At 38.7% G+C, this 15,811-nt stretch overlaps 1 protein-coding gene and 1 long non-coding RNA gene across 9 annotated transcripts in view; both read left to right on the forward strand.

Annotated features, from left to right (window-relative positions):
- The window catches only part of LOC109412544 (ras-like GTP-binding protein Rho1), a 73,439-nt gene extending 57,851 nt beyond the window's left edge, over positions 1-15,588 (forward strand). For all 8 annotated transcript variants that reach the window (XM_029880063.2, XM_019686182.3, XM_062852296.1 and 5 more), the window contains 3 exons: positions 14,112-14,261; positions 14,325-14,405; positions 14,479-15,588. In XM_029880063.2, coding sequence (XP_029735923.1) covers positions 14,112-14,261; positions 14,325-14,405; positions 14,479-14,670 — 423 coding nt within the window. In that variant the 3' untranslated portion in view covers positions 14,671-15,588. The remainder of the gene's footprint in view (positions 1-14,111; positions 14,262-14,324; positions 14,406-14,478) is intronic.
- Positions 8,609-8,813, forward strand: LOC134288212 (uncharacterized). Its single transcript, XR_009997818.1, has 2 exons — positions 8,609-8,682; positions 8,740-8,813. It is a non-coding gene; the product is annotated as an uncharacterized LOC134288212 (long non-coding RNA).
- Positions 15,589-15,811: the final 223 nt, after the last annotated feature.

Consider the following 15,811-nt stretch of genomic DNA (forward strand, 5'->3'; position numbering starts at 1 on the left):
AAGTGGCCAAAACAGGTCCCCTGCGCCATTGCCGTTTGTGATAGCTTCTTTTTTTTTGTTTTTAGCGAATGTCTATACTGGAGAAAAACAGGCTTATAAGTTTAGTGTTCTATGAGCACTTGCACGGTTATTAATCAAGAGTTTCTTCGTCGAACAGTCACGAAGTTATTCTATGCCCAAGGAAGAAAAGAATATTTCAATTAATACGAATTCTTTTTGGACCGACATGGGATCGAATCCCAATCCGTCACCCTTAGCATGGTCTTACTGAATACCCACGGGTTTACCATTTAGGCTATATGCGCCCACAGTTGTGATATTATTGCACGTTGAACACACATGCTACACCGACTTATTCAAGCGACGTTTTGTGGCCTTGACTGTTCAACTTCATCGGTCAACCGCATATCTCAATCACCATAATGATTCGGCGTTTGGTATCTTGTACTAGGTCAATCGACGAGCGTCGATCGCGCGTCGTTCAGTTTCCGTTGTTTTATTAACAAAATATTAGCCAGTGAGTAGTGATGTAGTAGCATCTACCTATACACAACAGAGAAGCAGGGCTCATCGCGCGCGCTGTGTTGAGTCTCTGGGAGCAGTCGTCGGCGAAAGCGAGAGAGAATTTTTCAAATTCCTTTCTAATTGAATCATTCACAACATTCGACCGATTGCCGACCGATGCGATGGATGGATGCAGTTGCGCGCGATCGGTTCGGTGGTAGTTCTCGGAACTTGCGTCAGATAGGTGCCAGCCTGTGGATATTAAGCGAAAGGGCGAGTTCAAAGTGATGTTTACCCTTGACATGAGATCAGAGCCAGACAAGCGAGATTTGGCGTGGATGGCGTTTCAGTATGATTACTCATATTTAGTAGGGAGGTACATATAGGTTCATACACGCAGACAAAATCATGTTGAATTCTTGAATTGACAGTATTAGCACCGACGATTTTTTAGCATTAGTTCTTAAGTTTCATAAACCCTTATTACTTACAATTTAACCCTTTAAGGCCGGAATTCTTCCAAATATTAGAGTAAAGTGGGGCAAAAATTCGAGTGGGGCAAGAGTTTCTTTTTTTTTCAAATTCTGTCGCCCGGGTGTCAAGGTTGTTCGAAACCTTTTATAATGAGGTATTTTACTCCAAAAATTATGAAAATTGATTGATATTTCAAAAAGTTGGTTTTTGGTCAAAAAATTGTAATTTGCGATGCTAATTTCAACGCATCGAATAGAATTGTAATGAATTCGATTACTGTATTTTATTTTGGGGCGTAACTAGTTATATTTTGAAGATGTGTTGGCATGTATAACTTTTTGCAAATCATATTTCATACATAGTGGGGCAAGAGTTCGAGTCATGTGGCAACTTCAGGTAAAAACCTAAAATTCTTCTAAATGTGCATATTATCTCTTAAAGTGGAGAAACTAGTGAGATAATTCGATCAAAGTTATAAAAAATTGTCGTTTTATCTGGATTTGGTGAAAAACTATCGATTTTTGGTGTGGTTAATTTGGGTTAATTCCAGATCCAGTATATTCCACATCAAACATCAAATGTTGATTGATTTCAGGTATTCCTATCCCTCAAGTGTCCAAATATTGTGTTACGATTAGTTAAACTCGACAAAAACTAGATTCGAACTTTTGCCCCAGCGGTGGGGCACGAGTTCGAATTGGACGCACAACAAAACGTATTGTAACTTAAAATTGAAAAGACATTTCATAAATGCTTTTTACATTACAATTTAACCCTTTGGGGCCTGATTTTTTCCATGCGTTATTATACAATTTCGTGAACGTATTTCTATAGTTTTGGTGCCCAAAAACATAAAAATGGCAAAATATGGTGGAAGATATTTTTTTTTTCGGATATGCTAGGTCATCCGAAGCGTCTTTGAGTTTCCACCATAAAGCTTACACTGCCGTAATTCTGTAAAGTGACCAAGGATGGGAACAATCACTTGGAAAGAGTTACTCATTTGCAGTTTTCTCAGCTCAGAAGCGTGCAATCAAGAAACAATGTATGGACGACTTTTGCCTAGTGGTTTGGTCTAAAACTTTTACGAATAGAGTAAGGGTCGCACACACATACCAAAGTCGTGAAGGACCTGCGAAGGCAACTCTCCACGAGGTGAATGTAAATTACACTCACCTCGTGGAGAGTCGCTTTCACAGCCCTGTCACGACTTTGAGATGCGCGTGCGATCCCTACTCTATTCGGAAAAGTTTGAGACCAAATCACAAGGCAAAAGTCGTCCATACACACTAAGAATGAATCGCATAATTCTGTGAAAGAATTCACCGAAACTAAACTGTGAAATAAGTTTTAACAGAACTTTCTGTGAAATTTGAGCTCTTCCAATCAAACTGTCAAAAGTTCACCGAAAATTCGGCGAAAGCAAACAAATCACCAAATTCTGTGAAACTTTTACATTACAGTTCAGTAAACATGAAAATGTCAACCGTGCATTGCGATTTTCACCGAATTTTTAGTAAAACCTGCAGTGCCCATATTGCTAAGCGCGGATTGTCAAAACGGAATTGATTGAATTTCTTTGTTATTTCGAGGTGGTGGAAAAGGTGAAAAGTAAAAACCGAACAAACATTATCGAACAAATTTCAGATGGTTTTAGAAGAATCTAGTAGAATCCTAAATTCTTCGAAAGAAATTTCCTGCAGGCATTTCTGAGGCCATTCTTGAAGAAATGCTACATACACATCCGAATGAATAATTGAAGGGGTTTTTGGCACACACCCGGCATAAGACTGCCTATTTTTTTGTTTCCAGTTTGGTACACATGTTGGAGATTTCATTGGCGAGTTTGTGGAGGATTTCTTAGGGAAATATAACAATGCAATGATTTAATCAAATACATTCGATAATAAGTTTCATTTTTACCAGAAACTGTAAAAATACACCGAAAACTTCGGTGAACCGCAAATCATCCAACTGAAAAATCATCGTAATTTTGAAGAAAATTCACCGAAAAGCTCTGTGCAATCTACAAATATAGACAATGAATTCACAGAAAATCTGTAGAAAAATCGCCGAACTGTTCGGTGATTTTGACAGATGCGCATTTTCAATCTTTACAGATCGTTCGGTGAACCAAAATTTCACCGAACAGTTTACCGAAAATTCTGCTGTTGAGATTTCGGTGAAATCGCGATTCGAATTGGAAGCTGTACTTACACTTTGTACAGCGCCTAAATTTATTCTATTCTTATTCTACACTGGGAAAAAAACTTCATTCCTTCTATGTGTCCGGGACATAGATTTTTGCAATGGGGGTAAACAAATGTTTTACATTAGTGCGACTCATACTTTTGATAAGGCACCATACAGCAGCGACTCATACAATTTAGAGCACATACTGCGCTACTTTGCCTGCGTAATCGGGTATTGGTTGCACATACTTTGGATGTGGTTTGGCACATGGATATTTGCCATTAAGTATGAGGCAATTTTCCTGAGTGTACTATATCAAACTGGTTGTCGTTGCATTGCTTTCAGCTAGCTGAACACTTCTTCCAGGTTGTCGAATCATGATTTCACAGTCCAACCATTGCATTAGTCAGTGCTTTTATGCAATACATTTTCCTTGTGATACTTTTACTTGACAGATCTATATAAATAATGAAAAGCGCATACATAGTAAATTATCGTTTGTGAAACCTTCATTCACAAATTATCATTCTTCCCTCGAATAAATTGAGCATTTCAGAGACGAATGCCTCAAAGGTAAGTCTCTTTAAAAAAAAATGAGCGTTCCAGAGTAATCTAAACACATTAACATCTCTGTAGATGCTGTATGTATCAATAGTTTGGAAAGTGAATCTATAACAACACCTCCACTTGCGTATCGCATTGCTCTTTCTCACTATCTGTGTTGCATCTAAAAATGGCCTCTAATTGTATCGTATTGATTTCATTCCTTTAATAATTAAAATTCCATCAGCTGGACTGCCGGAAGCCGACCCCCATTATCGGCTCTGGATTCGGAGGTTTCCTCTTTGTGGCAAACAACACATCAAACGAACGAAGCCAAACGCACATGAAACTCCAAGCCCCAATAAATCAACTGGGAGTTATTCCCTGCCAAATACTGTACATAGCAATGGAAATGTTATTTTCACTCTGACCTTGACCTAAATTCGGATGTTGGTGAGATTTATTCTGTTTTGGCCTTTTCGCTTTGGCGCTGTCCATAAACTACGTAGACTCATTTTGGGCCATCTCAAACCCCCCCCCCCCCTCCGTAGACTTTTGTTCATACAAAATTTTCGAAATTTGTATGGAGCGTAGACTTTGGCCAGACTCCCCCGTCCCCCCCTAAAGGTCTACGTAGTTTATGGACAGCCCCTTTCTGTTGAGGACTTATTAAGCTGAGAAATTATATGGAAAAGCCTTTCTTCTAAATTGTTTAGTTTTGGAACCAGTGCTGAAAATTTCATTCATATCTAAATTCAACCACCTGCATTGCCTATGATCGCATAATTGTCCCATATGAATAGGAAACCCAGCAAAGATAGGGCTGATATGCGATCATGGGCAGTACAGCTCATTTTAGAAGTTGATTGAATTTAGATATGACGAAATGATTTTTTCAGCACAGTTCGGAACAATTACATTTTCTAATTTTTTTTTCCCGGGAACAAAAATTATTCATCCCATACTGATACTATTTTTGTGTGAATGGGCCCACATACACCGGTTGACAGTAGATATGTTATGACAGGTACATCACCTTCATATGATGCAATTTTGCCGTATCTGAGGGTACGGCCAGAGTGGACGCGTCACGCGACGCGGATTTCTCATATGATTTGACAGCTCCTTATTATTGATTGTTATTCCTTTGCGTGCAACTTTCTGCGTCGCGCCGCGTGACGCGCCCACTCTGGCCGGCACCTTAGATTAAAAAGTTGGATATACGTTGTTTGGTTTCCCCATATTATATTAGAATGGCGTATATTGCAGTTTGAGTATGATATGTACGCATTTGTAAAGTTTTCCGTGTATGTAGTAATTTTTAAAACATTTGAATTTAGATACTTCATAGTATTTCATAAATCATGTATATTGCTGAAAACTGGAATTTGTTAACTTTTACGAGTTACATCGAATTGACGAACTGATTGAAAATTGTAATGCTATTTATTTAAAAACAGCAAGACGACATAATAGTTTGATTCCGTAAAATTAATGTGTCCTCAAATCACCTGTTACGGCTTGGAAAACCATCCATCTAATATGTGATTTTATCACTGTCAGATAAGCCTGCTACTTGAAATAGTTATGTATGGGTAAAAAACGAGTCACGACATTATAAAGTACCCGCATACTGGAAATAGGTATCGGTGGTTACGTTAGCGATCACCGTTTATACAAGTATATTGTGCATCAACAACCTTATCTCTGCGGAACCCGATGAATCGTTTTCCAGATTCTGGTTTCCAAGAAATCGAGTGATGACGTATGCACGTTGGTAATAGCAAACGGAGGAATAACCACTTCATGCACATTCCTCTCCAGACGCCTACTTTGAAGATTCTGTAATACGAATCGTAGTGTTCACCTGTCAAATAAGCATGTATGTGTATTTCCTCATTATGTGAGGATCCTAGGCGATAAGAAAAAGGGGTTTCGGGTTCACTCTTCAGCTAACAAAATTATGGCAACAAGTTAGAGGAAATCTGAAAGCACAGTATTGCATCATAATGGGCACTTGATATCAATATCGCCATTATACGCGTCTCATTGCAATGTTTATTATTGCACACATTGTAACGGTACCTAATGAGCCAGATAAGAACAAACATCCCGTTGAGAGAAGAAACGTCGCTTTGCGGAGTTAGGTTGGGGCTATTCGCCTTTCTAAACTCACATGACATGAGTCAACGATGGTGAACGTCGTCATCCAGCCAACGGGTATACGTGCTTTGATAACGGATTTGAACAAGTTGCTATTCTGTTGGCGATGGAGATGTTCATTGTTCATTCTTATAAAATAACCTTTTTAGTTCTTGTTTCGGTTTTGAGGGATTTTTTGGTAATATTTTATATGTTTTGGTTGTCGGTTTGCGACGCCGTTCTCCATCCTCGATGATCATCAGATCATATTTCAGATCCGTGAGAAATACAAATTTTGCAGGGTTGTTTTCCGGCATTCTAGCAACATGTCCTGCCCACCGTATCATTCTGAATTTAGCCATCTTCTTCACCTCCATACACCGTTTTCTGCACATCGCCGAAGATCATCCTTAGATCGCGTCGTTCCAAAACTTTGAGTGCTTAGGGGAGACTGGGGAGACTTGATCCCTTTTTCTTAATTTACCGGAAACTTTAAGAATAAACACAAAACTAGATCCGATTTCCGTACAAAATGGCAGGTAAACATGTATTGCAAGTTAATACACAGAAGAAGGCCTTTAAATTATTGTTAAAGTGTTCAAAAGTGTGTTTTTATGGAGGCATGTCTTATGATGTATGTTTCAAAAATGGGTGACACTTGATCCCCCTTTCAGCACATGGCTTATTTAAAGGGAAAATCATTCCAGAATCTTCCTATTCATTTTCTTTTCGAGTTTTCTTGTATTTTCGATGAATATGGAGTGTTTGAAATTGTAAGATTTCCTTGATTTTTTAAGGATATGCCGTATTTTCAAAATGGGGAGACTTGATCCCCCTTTTTTTGGTTTGTACTAAAGTACTAATTATCTTACACATTTTATCGTTGAATAGACTAGAATTCCAAGTAAATAGAGGCTTCCGAATGGAATTATATTTTTCACATGTATAATGTGTGTGTAATCCTCGAGGGATCAAGTCTCCCCATGTCACTGTTGTGTATACTAAGCAGAATTAATTAAAATATGTGAACAACAGTCTTATTTGGATAAATAAGTTTGAAAGTATTTTGTTTAAACTATGTGCTGTGAAATTTTGACACGATTTGGTTCAATTTTCACAAAGTTATTGAGATTTTTCGGAATCGCCTAAAAGATTTCTGAAGGACTGAAAACAAACCATCAGCCGTTAAAAAATAATGCAATGTACCATCGAAATCACTTGTAGCCAAAACATAGTCGTTTGTCCAGGAGAAGTTTTGGAAAAATTATGCGAGAAGAAAAATGTTTTTAATTCCGAGAAAATATGGGGGGAACAAGTCTCCCCAGGGATCAAGTCTCCTCAGTCTCCCCTATAGGTTAGGCCGTCCCTTATTTTGAAAAAAAAAAAAATGAAAATGTTATAAGTTCGTTAGTGGAAAATGATCGTTTTAGCTAAGGAATGATCGTGTCAAAATTTGAAGTCCATATCTCAAGGCTATGTGGTCCCTCAAGGGGCCTAAAGTTGTCAAAAATGGTATGGGACCAAAAAAACATGAAATTTTTTCAACGAAAAAAATACGACTCACTCAAAGTGCAAATTTTCGGTAATATCACAATTATGAAATTTCAAACAACTCAACGTACATATGTACAGATGGATAAATTATTGGTTAAATTGGGAAAAAATCCACAGCTCAGGTGAGATTTGAACTTATCCGTCGTATCAAACAGAATGCGAACGACGCGTTTGATCGCCTTCCAGGTAGCAATTGTTCTTCCTCTACAAGTGGTTGAGGAAGCGGTGCCTGTATGATATGCATACAGTTTCAAACAATAAACTAATCGCTTTTGCTCTTCGTACATATGTACAACAGAGATGGTTATATTTGCGGTTTAGGGGAAGATGATATAGATCGATGAGATTAGAATTGAACCTTATGACAACTAAGTTGCCGGGTCATTAATTGGCTCGGTAGCTTAGTTGGTAAAGCACTTGTCTAGCGAATAAGGGTCGTGAGTTCAAATCTCACCTGAGCTGTGGATTTTTCCCAATTTAACCAATAATTTACCCATCTGTACATATGTACGTTGAGTTATTTGAAATTTAAAAAAAATATATACGCTATTCTACTAAAATCGATGATTTTAGGACCCTAAAGGGCCGAAAATGTGCTTAGATTTGCGATATCTCTACTCGTTCTTGAGTTATTGAACAAAATAGGGTAGGTTTCCTTCGGGGTCTAAAAAAAGGATAAAAATGCTGATTTTTCGGTTGTTGAATACACTAGTTAACAGCATTTTTGAACTCGGTAAGCTGATGATAGTTTTTGGTGTAGAATCATGCCCTGAGATCGAAAACGCGAAGGAAAAAAATTGCAGTAGAGCGGAAATTTTTTCGACTTTCCATACAAGGTTGATGATTTGAAATCGATTTTTGTTCTATTTTTAAGCAAAGTCGCTCACTTCATACATCTCATTCTCCGTATCAATGCTCCGATTGAGCTGATTTTTTTACTGTAACTCGCCTACATACGATATGTCAAATAAACGTTGAGAAAGAATTTTTAAATTAGGGGGATTCACTTAAGGCGAAACTGGAAGCATTTCCTCACTTTTTGGTTTTTGATTTTTTATTAAATAACGTAGCAACAAAGACATAACTAAGACGTCCAACTTCCATACAACCCATAGAAATTTTTGGGCCCATGAAGTACTAGAACAGAAAATTCATATACTATACCTGTTTCTTGAGCAACTTTGTACTTTGCTCTGAACTGAAAATCTGTTGCTAAGAGAAAACTGCTGTTTACTCAACAATAAACAATCGCGGTACACTGCTTAGTGCATGGTAGACGGTATTCTTTAAATGAATTTTCATGTTAATCTAACGTTTGTTTTATTTAAGGAACCCAGTAGAGCTGCCTTGTGGTCATTCCAGGATATTAAACCAATTTGTCGCTGACATTTTTTATACATGAATAGTAGTAAAATCCCTCCGAACTAACTCGCTACTGGGGTTTGAAGAAAGTTGCGTCACCGGTTCTTTACTGACGCAAAAATCGCCACCGGAGTGCTGCCGGATGTTTCCAGGTGTCTATCTGCTGACTGCTGCTGATCCTGTAGTTTTTGCCTGGTCCAGCACGTCACCTGTCTGCCAAGATTATTTTCTTTATGAAATTCCAGATATATTTAGCATAATTTAGAAAAATACATTGAGATTGAATTGAGCTTTTATGATAATTTGTTTTAAATTCTAAAGTAGAACTTTCATTTGAGATTATTCGTAACCAACCTCATCGTTTGACAGTGAGAGGGCAAACCTCGGGCAGTGGTTGCCACCCTCTTCCAAACCAAGGGAGCACGTTATTGAAGATCGTTCTTTAAGCTAATGGGAAACGCTTGATAGCAATGATTATTAGATCTTACTTGATTTGTTGAGAACAAATTATAGCCCTGGGGAAATTCCAAGACACAAAGCGTACGGATTGCTGGTGGCATAACAGAAAATGCACATCAGTTGGGACATACAAGCAAGCTTATGAGCCATCCCATTACGGAAGTACATAAAGGGTTGATTTTCTTTTATTACATGCAAGAAAAACACCTTCCTTTCCCCATGTAGACTTTCGCCAAATGTGCACAAAAAGTCAAAACTTTTCCTTTTTTCATCAATGTCATTAACACATCAACATAGCCTACTACAAAAAATATTGAGTAAATTACACGTTCAAGGTGAGTCGAAAAAAGGTAAACTTCGATCTGGCATACTTGGGTACCTGGGGACCAAATGAAGTACTAGATGTGGTCCCCGGTTTGAACTCAAGTGCGACGTCTTAATTCGGTCTTTGGTAGCAATATTTTCAAAATCGGTTTTCGTGCACATGTAGAATATGGATCAAGGTATCTTCTGATTTTTTTGTAGTAAAACATGCATTTCGTTTTTGCAGAAACCATTTTTGAACAAAATTTCACAAAAAAATGGTTTCTGCAAAAATGGAAAACATTTTCAACCTCAAAAAAAAATCAGAAAATACCTTGATCCATACTCTACATGAGCACGAAAACCGATTTTGAAAATATTAAAAAAAAAAAAAAGACACTACACCGTCTTCAGCTAGAGGCTGCACAGACTGAACATTACATACACGAGACAACGGACATCACATATAACACCCAGTGGCCCAATGGAGAATTTTCCGTCTGACGAAAAGTTTTCCCCGACTGGAGCGGGAATCGAACCCGCACTCCGAGGCTTACGAAACGCCTAGACGACTGACGCCGCTAACCGCACGGCCACGAAGTCCACATTGCTTCGTTATTTAATAAAAAATCAAAAACCGAAAAAATGAGAAAATGCTTCCCGTTTCGCCTTAATAGCGTAAACCAGTGAATCAAAATTCAACCATCGCGCAACAATAACGACAATGTCGCAACCTGAATTCGTTGCGACATTCTACCCAATGCGACATAGGTTTGTCCCAACTTGAACAGAATAGGACAAAGATCGTGCACCACGAGTTTAGAGATTTTTAAGCCTTGCATTGTGATTTTCGAGCGATAACTTCGAATCGGTAAACACTGCAATGCTACTGAATATGTATCATCAAAAAGTTTCAATTTTGGGTTAGTAATAATTGATTATTCACGAGTTGAAAAGTACGCAACAAACTCAGCTTCCGTTTTGTCTGCAACAAAAATTTTCGAGATCATGTCATTATCTGTTACCAGTAGGGATAAAGAGTAATCGCCGCGTCTTCTATGTTGCTTGTTTTGTGCCTCTTTTGTCTGACAATTCTCTTCACTGACGTAAACTGATTAAACTTCGCTATCACCAAGGCAATCTTTGATTATTTCATTCGCAAAATCATGAAACATTTCAAATAAGCAGTAAATCATGGCTTACGCAGCAATTTAATCTGTTTAGTGAGTACCCCTATTGTTTTTTCTTATTGGAACAAATTCATTTCTTCACATATTTTTGGAAATTTTGCTAAAATTTAAGGAGATTGTCCCCAAAACTCACCAATATCTTGAATTTCATCAATCTGACGCAAAACCTGCATTCAGATGATCGAATGATATTATATTCAGCTTTTAATTTATGGAAGATTTAAAATTGGTTGAACAAAATGCAAGATATTTGAATTTTATTAAATTCCATGTTTTAAAAAGTTGTAAAACTCGTTATTGAGCTAAAACTTAAAAACTGTTCTACCTTAAATTTTTTGAAGCACGGTTTCGAAATCAGCGCTAAACTATGCTTCAAAAATTTTGGTAGTTGACAGAAGTTCACGACTTTTGTTTTATTTTGTAAACTGGTGATATTCGACGCCGTCGTTTCCGGTGAATAGGCACAGCTCAGCAGCATTATGGCATGGGACAAGCAAGAACTTCTTTGTGTGATATATTTCGTTTGCCGTTTGGATCACTTGGGGCAGTGCTTCCCAAACTCGGTTTTCACGGCGCCTCAACGTGTCGCAGTTTCTCTTGTTTACTGATTCATTCAGCCAAGCTCTGAATGGACGAATGAATAATTTTCAAGTGTGCCTTCGAAACCATTCGCCGGAGTCTGTTATCGTCGCTGACAAGCAGGCACACAAGCAAAAGCGATAACCGTTCGCTGCTGAGTGACTTCCAATGTAAATAATGATACAAAATCGGAATCAGCCAGCAACCCTGCTTCAGAAATTCTTTCCGAAGGATTCAGTGTTGCCTCCAGAAGATCCATCAGGGATTCCTCCAGAAAATTCTTCAGCGATTCCTACAGGTGTTTCTTCGGAGATTCCTACAGGATTTCTTCAAAGATGTATCCTAAAATTCCTGCAAAAATTCCTTTAAAAATCCATTTGGGGATTTCTTCAGATGTTCTTTTAGAGATCTCTTCAGGAGTTCCTTCAGAGATTCCCATTGGCCCTAGAATAGTCAAGGAGTTTATTCAAGGATTTCTTCTGAAGATGGAATACCTACTGAAGTTTCTTCAGGGATCAGTCCAAGAGTTCCTTCAGAAATTCCTCTAGGAATTTGTCTACAGTTCCATTCTTCTTTCGTTCCTTCGACGATCGCTCCAGGTGTTCCATTGATTAGGAAACGTCACGCAAAAATGGCTAATTTCCCATCGGTGTTCCCTTTATGTCACGCGTTTTGTATGAGATCTCTAAAATGTTTGATCTTTCGCCACAACGCAACTCAAAAAGGCAATCTACCCACGCTACGGGCTCCGTTAAAGATCGAGCATATTTTAAACCCCCAACCATTCATCTATCAGCACGGGTCGCCTGACATCTTGCATTGGGGTTACTTGTTTGGTGGACTTTTACCCCCGGAACAGGTGGTCCATAGTGTTATTTTCCGCCGGCAATGACACGGGCATTCCCCAGGGGTTTCTTCAGAGATTCCAGCATAAGTTCATTCATAGGTTAGTCTAGGTAGGTTACCCTACCCACTGATGGTGGCCCAAAAACCCGATCCGCCCTTAATATTGCCGATTTTAACGACCGGAGACCGCTTTTTTTCACTCTCGGTTACCCTGCTACAGCTGCCGAGGGGAAATCAATCGGCCACCAAATCGTCCGGCCACAAGTTTTCAGCCGATGGCGATAAATCACCACCGGCGTCGTCGTAGAAGTTCCTTCTAAGATTCCTCCAGGAGTTCCTTTAGAGATTCCTCCAGAAATTCGTTTAGGATTTCCTCTAGGAGTTCTTGCAGGGATCGGTCCTGAAGCTCTTTCGAAGATTTTTCCTGGATTCCTGGAGGATTCAGAGAGTTACATGAGAGATTTCTTCAGAAGTTCCTTCAGGAACTCCTACAGAAGTTCCTTCAGGTATTTCTTTAGGACTATAATCAGATATATCTGCAGGGTTACCTCATGGAGTTCCTGCAAGGTTTACAGTGACCCCACACCGATGAATCACCTTAAATTTTGTACACTATTTATGAATCACCGTGTTGATCAAATGGAGTGATCCATAAACTGTGGTCATTTTTGCCGATTCATAAATTGTGGGGTCACTGTACTTTTTGGAATTCTTTCGATGATTCCTCCTGAAAATTCTGAGGGGCTCCTTATGTAAACCCTACAGAAATTCCACTGGAAGTCTTTTGAGATGATGATGAACCCGGGCGTGTTAGTTGAATACCTGTTAGTAAAAAGGAAATCGGGTTAAGTACTGTTCCTTTTAATTCCTCTAAGAATTTGCATTCTTTGACAAACACGTATTTCGATCTCAACTGTAAGATCGTGTTCAGTGTCTCGTACTTGACTCGATTCCTTTTGAGGATTCCTCCTGGAAATTCTTCGTGGATTCCTCCTGGAAAGATTCCTCTTCAAAATGGAGCGGAGATTTCGTCAGGATTTTTTTTCGGGGATTCCTTTTGCAAACCTCCTGGAATTTCATCGGGGATTCCTTCGGAGATTTTCCCTGAAATTCCTTCAAGAACTCCCTCCTGGAAATCTTTCGATGATTTCTCCTCGAATTCCTTTAGAAATTCATGCTGGATTTTCTTTGGAGATTCTTGCTGAAATTCTTTCGGGGATTCCTTCTTTCTAGCCTTTGGGATTCCTCCGGGGATTCTTCCTGGAATTCCTATAAAATTCCAATCAGGAATTTCTTTAAAAGTTTCTGCAGGGATCTCTCTCTAATCTAATCTTATCAAATCTAATCTCACACTAACGCAGCCATTACTTGAATGCATCCTGGAAAACGAATACTTTTCAAGTCTATCATTTTTCTTGTCTAACGGACAGTCTCTCAGAGAGATACTTGAACCATCAGAGATTCCTGCAGAAACTCCATAAGGGTTTCACACAGCAGTTCCAGCAGGGATTAGTTCAGGAGTCCTTTGAGAGTCGGCGCAGCAAAATATAGTCGGCACACAGGTCTTAGCAGAAAAAAGTTGATGAAAAGAAGCTAATGACCTAATTGGAATGTATGAATTACGTATTACCAAGCCTTTACCATGCGCTACTTTAATTTTTTGTGAGTCCGTAATTTTTATCAAGGTAAAACATGTGAGAATGAAATGAAGTGAAATGGAATTCCTTTATGTTTAACCTTAACTGCCGCCACTCGCATAACAGTTCCATCTTTGCTGGGGTTCCTATTCATATGAGACTGCTTTGCGAGTGGGCAGTTAAGGCAAAGGAGAAATATCGCCGCAGGCTATTGCCTGCAGGAATTCCCTAAATTTACGAATCTATGTTCCATGTTACGCAATATTAGCAGAAACACAACAAACTCTGAAACTAATTACGGCTTCACTTTCGTGCTCATTTCCAGGTTGAGCTAGCGCTATGGGATACTGCCGGACAGGAAGACTACGATAGGCTTAGGCCTCTGAGCTATCCAGATACCGACGTCATCCTGATGTGTTTCTCGGTCGATTCACCAGACTCGCTGGAAAATATTCCGGAGAAATGGACTCCTGAGGTAAGACAGTTTAAACATATTGCTGGCTGAATCTGTTATAATACTCTTCTCGTTGTTTTTTAGGTTAAACATTTTTGTCCAAACGTACCCATAATCCTAGTTGGGAACAAGAAAGATCTCAGAAACGATCCTCACACGATAAAGGTAACTACCTACAAAACATTAATTTGTCCCTTCGGAAATCTTTAACCCTAATCACGTGCGTTCCGTTTCGCAGGAATTGGCCAAAATGAAGCAGGAGCCAGTAAAGCCACAGGAAGGACGTGCAATGGCTGAGAAGATCAACGCTTTCGCCTATTTGGAGTGCTCGGCTAAGTCGAAAGAGGGCGTTCGCGAGGTGTTCGAAACGGCCACCAGGGCCGCGTTACAGGTCAAAAAGAAGAAGAAGAGTAAATGTGTTTTGCTCTAAGAGAGCAAATTTGGATAACATATTTTATTTTTCTTTCTTTCGTGGAATGCAAACACAAATACACTGCAACAAAAAGAAAAGAAGAAAACAAAAAGTTTAATAATTTAAAAAAAATGGTGGTCGACGTCGATCAGGTTAAGAACAGGAGATGAAAGTAAGCAGTTTGTGGCAGGATAGGGATTGTATTTTTTCCGAAGAAGGATGCTGGATTTGCTTTGCAAGAAAGGACACGAAAAGCAGTTACACTTGATTATGTGAAAATAATGAAAACCGGCTTCGAACGAAAACAAAACAAAAAAAGAACAAAACTATCTCTACACAACATACGCAAAAAAAAGAATCATAATGCAACACATACACACACTCAGATGAAATGCGGGATGGAAGTCGAATGATACGACCCAGCCAAAACGAAAGCAGCAGAGTACGCAGAGATATGCTAAAAGTTTTTATTATTTATAAATTTGTCTTGTGGAAAAGTGTACGACACAAAAAAAACGCGCGAAAGCAAAACGGAAAATTGTTAGCAACGTAATCTTATTACCAATCATCATTCGTAGCACCAGCAGCATCAAAATTTTGAAGTATCACGCGAATCAAAAGCATTCGGATCAGAATCGCGGATCAAAACGGAACCACATAGAATCAGAGCGATGATGGAGGGTGAAGCATTTTTTTCGGCAGGGCGAAGCAAACTACCGGTTTTTTTTCTCTCCATTCTTTTTTACTACTTGTCGCGCGCGCGGGCATCTATTAGATGTGTTTTTATTACTAATTAATAATGGTAAAAACTCCTATTATTATACTTTAGAATATATGAAGCAAAGATTATCTGAATGAAACAAAAAAAAAAACGAGAAGCTGAAGACGAGTGTTGGAGATAACAGTCTAAATAAAAAGGCTAGATTTTTAAACAAATACACACAAAGACGAATCGGTGGCGAAATAAAGTACTAACAACTTATGAGAAAACAAAAAAAAACTGTCTTTTTATTAGAATGACAAACCTTGATATAGCGAAAAGGTTATGTTTGTCTCCAAAAAAATGCACACCTACTACTAAGGCCTCTAGTTGGTCATATACACACTGCTAGAAATAAGTATAAAGACAGCCTTTTTCCATTCAAAATAATCATGTTTA

This window comes from Aedes albopictus, chromosome 2 (genome assembly GCF_035046485.1).
Source record: "Aedes albopictus strain Foshan chromosome 2, AalbF5, whole genome shotgun sequence".
NCBI classification, from domain to species: Eukaryota; Metazoa; Arthropoda; class Insecta; order Diptera; family Culicidae; genus Aedes; species Aedes albopictus.